At 42.7% G+C, this 8,374-nt stretch overlaps 1 protein-coding gene and 1 non-coding gene across 2 annotated transcripts; both read left to right on the forward strand.

The window, feature by feature from the left end:
- Nucleotides 1–2,513: 2,513 nt before the first annotated feature.
- Nucleotides 2,514–8,374, forward strand: RPL39 (ribosomal protein L39). The gene is made up of 3 exons (XM_070759908.1): nucleotides 2,514–2,604; nucleotides 5,435–5,538; nucleotides 8,143–8,374. Exons 1-3 carry the CDS (start codon nucleotides 2,602–2,604, stop codon nucleotides 8,189–8,191), a joined length of 156 nt encoding a protein of 51 aa, XP_070616009.1. The 5' UTR covers nucleotides 2,514–2,601; the 3' UTR covers nucleotides 8,192–8,374.
- On the forward strand, nucleotides 6,809–6,940 carry LOC139171732 (small nucleolar RNA SNORA69). The gene has a single exon (XR_011559789.1). It is a non-coding gene; the product is annotated as a small nucleolar RNA SNORA69 (small nucleolar RNA).

The following is an 8,374-nucleotide window of genomic DNA, read 5'->3' on the forward strand; positions in this document are numbered from 1 at the left end:
GTGGCAACAACTTGCTTCCTCAGCTCTCGATATTTCTCCACGGCTTAGCCGTTTGGTATGACGTCATCTACGACAGCACCTTAACTAGATCGCAAGTTACAGGGAAATGTCAGGGAAATTTATCATTCATTTATTCATTCATTCATTCATTCATTCATTCATTCATTCATTTATTGGATTTGTATGCCGCCCCTCTCTGTGGACTCGGTGCGGCTAACAACAGTGCTAAAAACAGTATGTAGCAATCCAATAATAAAACAACTAAAAAACCCTTATTATAAAAACCGGACATACATACAAACATACCATGCATAAACTATAGAGGCCCAGGGGGAAAGAATATCTCAGTTCCCCCATGCCTGACGGCAGAGGTGGGTTTTAAGGAGCTTATGAAAGGCGAGGAGGGTGGTGGCAATTCTGATCTCTGGGGGGAGTTGGTTCCAGGTTGACGGGACCCGGAGAAGGCCCACTCTGTGGGACCTAATCGGTTGCTGGGATTCGTGCGGCAGAAGGTAGTCCCGGAGATAATCTGGTCCGGTGCCATGAAGGGCTTTAACAAGGAATTTCAAAATGCTTTCCCCTGGACACCCTGAATGCCACATAAAAGGTGCACAGGCATTTGCCAGCATAACATTGCAGTCTGGTGTCAAATACCAGGATCAGAAGTTTAGTCTTACGAGCTTTCGGGATTCCTACTGGATCCCCATCCTCAGGGAACTTCTCTCTACCGGAATGTGTGCTTTGGGCTATTCCACGCTTCATATTTATGTGGTACATTCCTACTGGTTGATTGGCGTATTGATGGCTGGCGATTGGCTGTCATTTCCCCGCGCCGCCAAGCCCTTGGCTCCTAAGTACTTGATATGCTGGTGGTATATCAGCACTACTTTTGACTGAAAAGGGGCCGGTTTCCCAGGCTTCACTCGCTTTCCTGGCTGTTTTTGTCCTTTCTTGTCCAACAATCTTAGTAGCTGCAAAATTGAATGTAGACATGTCCTTGCTCGTTGCAAAGTGCAGTTGGTTTTTCTCCAGAAATGGTTTGTGAAAGGAAAATGGGAAGGGCCTGGTCTTTTTCGCCAAATGATGGTGCATACACAAAAAAAAATGCCTCGCTTTTGGCTGGTGGCATTTTTCTTTTTTCTCCACCTTAAGATAAAACATATATGAATAAAAATACAACATCAATACCTAACAGTATACATATATAAAATTTCCTTATCTAGCAAAAACGGAGCATCTTAAATTTTTATTTTCATTTAAACTCTCATAATTTCATCACTCCAACAATTAAACTAATTGATAAATAAGAATGCAAATTTTATATTTAAAATAGTATAACTCGGAAAATTACTTTAAATTTGTGTTACATCATTTGCATTTTTCAACTTGCCATTTTCGTGTTTTGTTTCTCCCACCCACTAAAGTCATTGTTCCCATCCCATATTTTTGCACTTTGCATAAAAAGACGATTTGTTTTTAAAACTGTCACCAGAAATCAACACATCTTAGATCTGAATGAATTAAATATTCTCATTGAATACTTAGTTCTGTATCCAGTTGAATGTGCACAACAGTATGTGAAATTGATCATCAATCAGTGTTGCTTCCCAAATGGACAGTTTGATTTCACAGAAGTTTGATTTACTTGGAGTTATATTGTGTTGTTTGTGTTCCCTTTATTTTTTTGAGCAGTGTATATTCCACAAGCCGTGGCATAAAACAAGGTTGCCAGCTCAGAATTATTTTGCAAAACAAAAAGTATTTTTAAAAATTGGGAGAAAGATAGCAGATTTCTTCCATGAATGGCCTTCAAATCCATTGGATTTTTGTGGCTGTTCCGTCCAAAGTACTTTGGAATAAATGGGAAATGATTTTTTTTTTTAAAATGGGAATTAACAAGAGGAGAACCAACGAAATCTTGCTCAAGCAAAGGCCTACTTCACAGACATTCTCTGTCTAATTGTGATGACAACAACAACAAAAGGTTTGATTGCACTCCTTTGATCCTGAGATGAGTGACCATATAAATATGGTACATAAATAAAATCCCTGGGGAATTTTAGGAATGGAAGCCTGCCAAATCTTCAACTTGCAAAGTCAGAAACTATGGATTACTGAGTAAAATTGAATTGGCCAAGCGTGATTGGACACACAAGGAATTTGTCTTTGGTGCATATGTTCTTGGTGTATATAAAAGAAAAGATAAATTTGTCAAGGTACAATACGGTACTTAATGATAGTTTGGGTTGCAAATACACCTGATGATCACATCCAAATGGGCTGCATGCACATGGAATAAAATAAAACAAAAACCCATGAACACGCCAGGATCCCGGCTTAATTCAATAAGGTTTTTTTTATTATTATTCTTTGCACACACAAAAATATCCTGCTATAAACCGCTTTGACCTTCGCGGCGTTGAAAATCTTGCAGCACCACCTCGGAGACGCTGAGCGGGCGGCGCTGTCGCCAAGTCGACTTTCTAGCCCTCGCAGGAAAACGACTCGCTTGTTTTTCTTTTCCCGTCATCCCATGCGCCGCTTCCCCTTGCCTTCCTCTTCGTTTGTTGCCGTGGTGGTAACCGGTAGCCGCGTCGGACGATGGTGAGTCTATCCGTCGCAATCCTCCCTCGGGGAGTCGCTTGGAAAGCCGATTCCTCGGGCCTGTTCTTCTGGGGGGCCTCCCGCGAAAAGGCCCCCGGTTCAATTTCGAAAATTGGGAACCGTAGATAAAAGCTCGGCGGAAGCCCGGTGAGAGGCCTGGCCGCCATTCGCCGCTTGAAATGGGGGACCTTGTTTGTAGGCCTCTCATTAACCATAGAGTTGCCCTTCTCTATGGCGAGTCGAAGCCTAGGAAGGGACTGAATGGGATTTAAGCAAGTCCGAGAAAAGGTTACCAGGATTCCGCCTCCCGGCTCAATTTTACGTATGAAGAGCCGGTTTGGTGTCGTGGGGAAGGTGCTGCCTTGAGAAAAAGCTGTGTGTTTCTCTCCACACACCCCGAATTGAAGAATTGCTGGCTGGGGAATTCTGGGAGTTGAAGTCCACAAGTCTTACATTCGCCAGGTATGACGCTTTAGAAGACCACATTGAGTTTTGTCTAAAAAGGTTCTCAGATAAACTCTTTTGGGAGTCCAATTGGTTTGGGGTTAGACTAGAAGACCTCCAAGGTCCCTTCCAACTCTTGTTCTCTATTCTGAATATTTTTTATTTATTTATTGGGCTTGTATGCTGCCGCTCTGCGTGGACGCAGGGCGGCTCACAACACATCAATAAAAACAATATGCAATAATATAATAATAATAATAATTTATTAGATTTGTATGCCGCCCCTCTCCGCAGACTCTGATCCAATCAGATGATGATGATTATTATTATTATTACAGTATTTATTAGATTTGTATGCCGCCTCTCTCCGAAGACTCGGGGTGGCTCACAACAGTAATAAAAACAATATAGTAGTGGAACAAATCTAATATTAAAAAACATATAAAACCCTATCATTATTTTAAAAAACCAAACAGCACATTCATATCAAACATAAAGTATAAAAAAAGCCTGGGGGAAAGGTGTCTCAACTCCCCCATGCCTGGCGGTATAAGTGAGTCTTGAGTAGTTTACGAAAGACAAGGAGGGTGAGGGCAGTTCTAATCTCTGGGGGGGGGAGTTGGTTCCAGAGGGCCGGGGCCGCCACAGAGAAGGCTCTTCCCCTGGGGCCCACCAAACGACACTGTTTAGTCGACGGGACCCGGAGAAGGCCAACTCTGTGGGACCTTATCGGCCGCTGGGATTTGTGCGGTAGTGGTAGATCCAATATCTGATCCAATTAATACAAATAGCCAGGCTAAATTAAAACATTAAAAATCATTCTTCCAGATTCAAACCACAGACATACCACACATTCATTGGCCAGAGGCTAGGATCTAGTGACCCCAAGCCTGGCGACGGAATATCCTGTGGCTATGAGTTCTAGTCCTGCATTAGCTATGAAAAACTGGGTGGTTTTGGGTCAGTACCTACCTCTCTGTGGGTCGAACCAACCTCACATGGTTGTTGTGGCAAAAAAAAAAAAAAAGGCAGGTAGGCACATTAGGCATGTTCCTTGAGCAATGGTTCTCAGCCTTTCTAGTGTCGCGGCCCCTTAATACAGTTCCTCATATTGGGGTGACCCCCAACCATAAGTCTAGCGCCAATTCTCTCAACAGAGCTTTAAGCTGATTGGCAGGAAGGTCAGAGGGACGCCCCCACTGTAAACACCTGATTGGTCGGATTGTAAAAATATGTTCCAAGGTGCCAGAATAGAAGCTTTAGTTCCTAACACCATGGGAAATTTGTCTTTTCTCATGGTCTTTGGTGACCCCTGTGAAATGGTCGCTCGACCCCCAAAGGGGTCCCGACCCACAGGTTGACAACCACTGTTCCTTGAGTGAAGTACTTTAAAAAAGGGAGTTAAAATATTAATATTAACATATTAATATTGCCTTGCAAACCTGTTGAATCCTTTTCTGGTGCCACCTGCAACTTGTGTATCTCAACAGGCTGAAATCCGTGCAGTTAGGCTTGGCGTTTTCAGATTTCACACAAAATGCAGTGGCGAGAGGTGTGTTTGTGTAACACATTTCCGTGCCAAGCAATAAGGAGTTTGGAGTTTTAAAAATCTGGAGTAACCGTTAAGTAAATGGCAATTAGACATTCTAAATTTATACTTCTACGTAACTCAGAAGGTAATTTGTTGATTCATTGGTTTATGTATCTTTTGTATGTAATGGCCCACTGGTCTCAAAACATAACTATGGTCAGCTCACAAAAAATAATAAAAACCTAAACAATGTTTTGTTTTGCTGCTTTGATGTTGCAGTGTGTATGGAGGGAGACCACACTTCCCTAGAGGGGCAAAACCAGTTTGCCCAGTTTACTTTCCTCTTTTAGCTGGGAAGCTTCAATGGGGTTCTATTCCCTGTTGTGCACAATCCAGCCACGTAGCCGTAGGTTATATGGCCTGCATCTAAATAGGTTAAATAGGAGCCAGCAATTAACAGGATCATGAGCTGGAAAAGGGATAGAGTGGTGCAGTGGCCCAGAGCTGCGAGCTCTCGTCTCACAACCAGGAGGCTGTGAGTTCGATCCTAGGTAAGAGGCAGGTATTTCTCTCTCTGGGCACAATGAGAATAGATCTGCTGAACAAAACTCCGCATTGGCGACGGGAAAGGCAATGGGCCAGTAAAATACTGCTCCGTCCAGTTGCCCAGATTCCACCCCTGTAAGTGATTATGGGGTCATTAAAAGATGGTGATGAATTGGAAAGGGACCTTGGGAGGTCCATCACCTCCCAAGTCCAGCAGCCATTGTTGGAAGCCTCTCTGTGATATTTTTGAACGCTTTATCTCAGCCACCCCTTCAGTTTTTCAATGTTCTTTCTCTTCCCTCTCTCCAGTCGTCTCACAAGACTTTCAAGATCAAGCGGTTCCTCGCTAAGAAACAGAAGCAGAACCGACCCATTCCCCAGTGGATTCGCATGAAAACTGGCAATAAGATCAGGTAAAGTTCTCACGAGTGGACTTCGGATTCCTTGACAGCTGTCTGCCTGCTATCAGATCCCGCCGGCCATTCCATTGGGATTTTTATATCTTGGAAGAAAAACTTAAAACTAGCTCAGTTGCTTCTTTTAAAGCAGCCTCTTCTTGAAGTTTCAGATGGTTTGTTGTCCCCCAAATATTTATTATGTGTGAATATTTAAGAAATACTATATAACCGATTCCACTACGGATAATAACATTGAGATGGCTGTGTATGAGCCTTTGTTTATAATTGGCCTGTGTACTATGCTGCATATGCTACCGAGTATCAAAAGACTTTAACAAATCTTCTCTCTTCCCCACCTGTTCTGTCGGGCTCTCTGGTAGACTTCTCCCAAAAATTCACAGGTACAAATTTCAGACACACACACGTTTGAAAATTCAAAACAATGTTCTTTATAATGAAAAGTCACTTAAACCAAGCCCTCTTTTGGTAGAGCAAAGAGCACTGGTCTCCAAACAAACTGGTCATTTGTACAAGTCCCTTATCAGTTCTGTGATACTTAGCTTGCAGCTGAGAGGCAATTCACAGTCCTCCTTCTTTCACCAAGTGAAACACACTTTGCTCTGGTTTAGTTTCAAAGCAGGGAAAAATCAGCACACAAAGGTCAAAGTCAGTAAAGCAGCCACGAAACACACCAATCAGACAATCCTCCACAATGGCCAAACCCACAGGCTGCTCTTTATAGCAGCCTCACTAATGACCACAGCCCCACCCAACCACAGGTGGCCTCATTTTCTTTGATAATAATCTCTCAGTTGTTGTTGCCTATGCATCGCTCTCCGCATGCGTGGCTGTATCATTAACTCTTGTTCCGAATCCAAGGAGGAGCTAGATAATTGATCTCCTTCTGAGCTGTCTGCCACACTCTCCTCCCTGTCACTCATGTCTTCTTGGTCAGAGGAGCCTTCATCAGCAGATTCCACCGGGGGGCAAAACAGGCCTGCAGCATGTGGATGTCTCCCCCACATCCACGGTCCTTGGGGCAGGAGCTGGGCCAGAGCTAACCACAACACCACCATTTTATCACCTGAAATGGTTTTCCTGATTTTCCTTGCTGTGCTCTTCTGCTTCTTTTCACATAAATTCCCTTCTCTGTACAAAACAAAACACATTTTGACATTTGAAATCATCCCGTATTCTGTTTCTCTCTGGCACTGAAATTTTGAGACATGTTCCCAGGTCTGATGAGTGAAGGAAAGAAATTCTACTTTTTAAAGGGAAATTAACTGAAGCAGGTTGCAATTGCAGGGTTCCTTTATGTGGAAATACTGCCATACCCCTGCTGAGAGCAATTCTGTTTCATAGGATTTGATTTCTCCTCCATCCTGGCGAAATTAACCTCCTTTTAACAGTGACAAGCATTAACGTGGAAAACACAGCCCATCTTTTTTGACAGGAAACTGAAATGGTAACTTTGGCGTAATATCTAAGGAAGGAGGGTTTTTTTGTGATGTGACCCGTGGGAATTTAGATTTATTGCTCCCTTTATATGTCAGGGCCGCTCCAGTCTCTTAAACAAAGTTTGCAGATAATACAGCATGAATTTTAAAAAAATAACATGTTGGGGAAAAGAAAAAAGAATTGTTTGAGAAGGTAACTGGATAATTAGGAAGCCTATTAAATGTGTATCTTCACTACTAAATGAAATTAATGTGTAGATTTTTTAAAAAGCAATCGCCTGGATCAATCTCTGGGTAAATAACTGAATTTTTAATCTAAAAATTCTGCTGCACGAATCCCAGCGACCAGTTAGGTCCCACAGAGTGGGTCTTCTCCTGGTCCCGTTAACCAAACAATGTCGCTTGGCGGGACCCAGGGGAAGAGCCTTCTCTGTGGCGGCCCCGGCCCTCTGGAACCAACTCTCCCCAGAGATTAGAATTGCCCCCACCCTCCTTGCCTTTCGAAAGCTGCTTAAAACCCACCTCTGCCGCCAGGCATGGGGGCACTGAGATACACTTCCCCCTAGGCCTTTACAATTTTATGCATGGTATGTCTGTATGTATGATTGGTTTTTATATAATGGGTTTCTAACTGTTTTTAGTATTGGATTTTGTTATATACTGTTTTATTGCTGTTGTTAGCCGCCCCGAGTCTGCAGAGAGGGGCGGTATACAAATCCAATAAATAAATAAATAAATAAATAAATAAAAAATAAAAGACCTGATTAGTTGATCGGGTCAACTCAAGCCTAGTAACATGCCCATCTCTTAATGCTTTAATTGTGGGCTTAATTTTTTTAGGAGGTAGGGGACATTTTGGAATGCTAGACCTTGCAGTGGGCCCTGTCCCTGTGCTTATATTTCATAAGGGTATTTATAGTTGTGTGTGTTGAAAAACTAACACGCACACATGTTTTTTTTCCTTTTTTGTTGCATTTAAATGAGGGAAGGGGTTTACAAATTGACGTGGGAAAACTGTTCTCTTTCTGCTTTGTAAAAAGGACTCACAAGATTAAAACCCCCAGTGTAGCTGCTTGCTATTGGCTTCTTGCAAATCAGGTTTTAGTCTGTTAGACGCTCAGAGCTGTGTCTCGCTTACTAATTACTTACTCTTTTGTTCTAGATACAATTCCAAAAGGCGTCACTGGAGAAGGACCAAGCTGGGCCTGTAAAGGGAAACAGCTGCAATTCTCATCATGTCTGTCTGACAGCCATCTCTTGTGCCCCAGGATGGCTTCCTTCTTAACAAAGCCCTGTTTTCAAGACTGAATCTCCATATATATTTTTTCTCTCCTCCTTTCGAATTTTTATTTCCACCAAGAGGTTTCCAAAGGAATTAAAACCAAATAATCTGG

This window comes from Erythrolamprus reginae, chromosome 8, assembly GCF_031021105.1.
Source record: "Erythrolamprus reginae isolate rEryReg1 chromosome 8, rEryReg1.hap1, whole genome shotgun sequence".
In the NCBI taxonomy this organism is placed as follows: domain Eukaryota; kingdom Metazoa; phylum Chordata; class Lepidosauria; order Squamata; family Dipsadidae; genus Erythrolamprus; species Erythrolamprus reginae.

What these genes read in the sequence shown, in the direction of transcription:
- RPL39 (XM_070759908.1), top strand. An exon ending in AAAACTGGCAATAAGATCAG is followed by an intron (nt 5,539 to 8,142) that starts GTAAAGTTCTCA and finishes CTTTTGTTCTAG; the next exon opens with ATACAATTCCAAAAGGCGTC.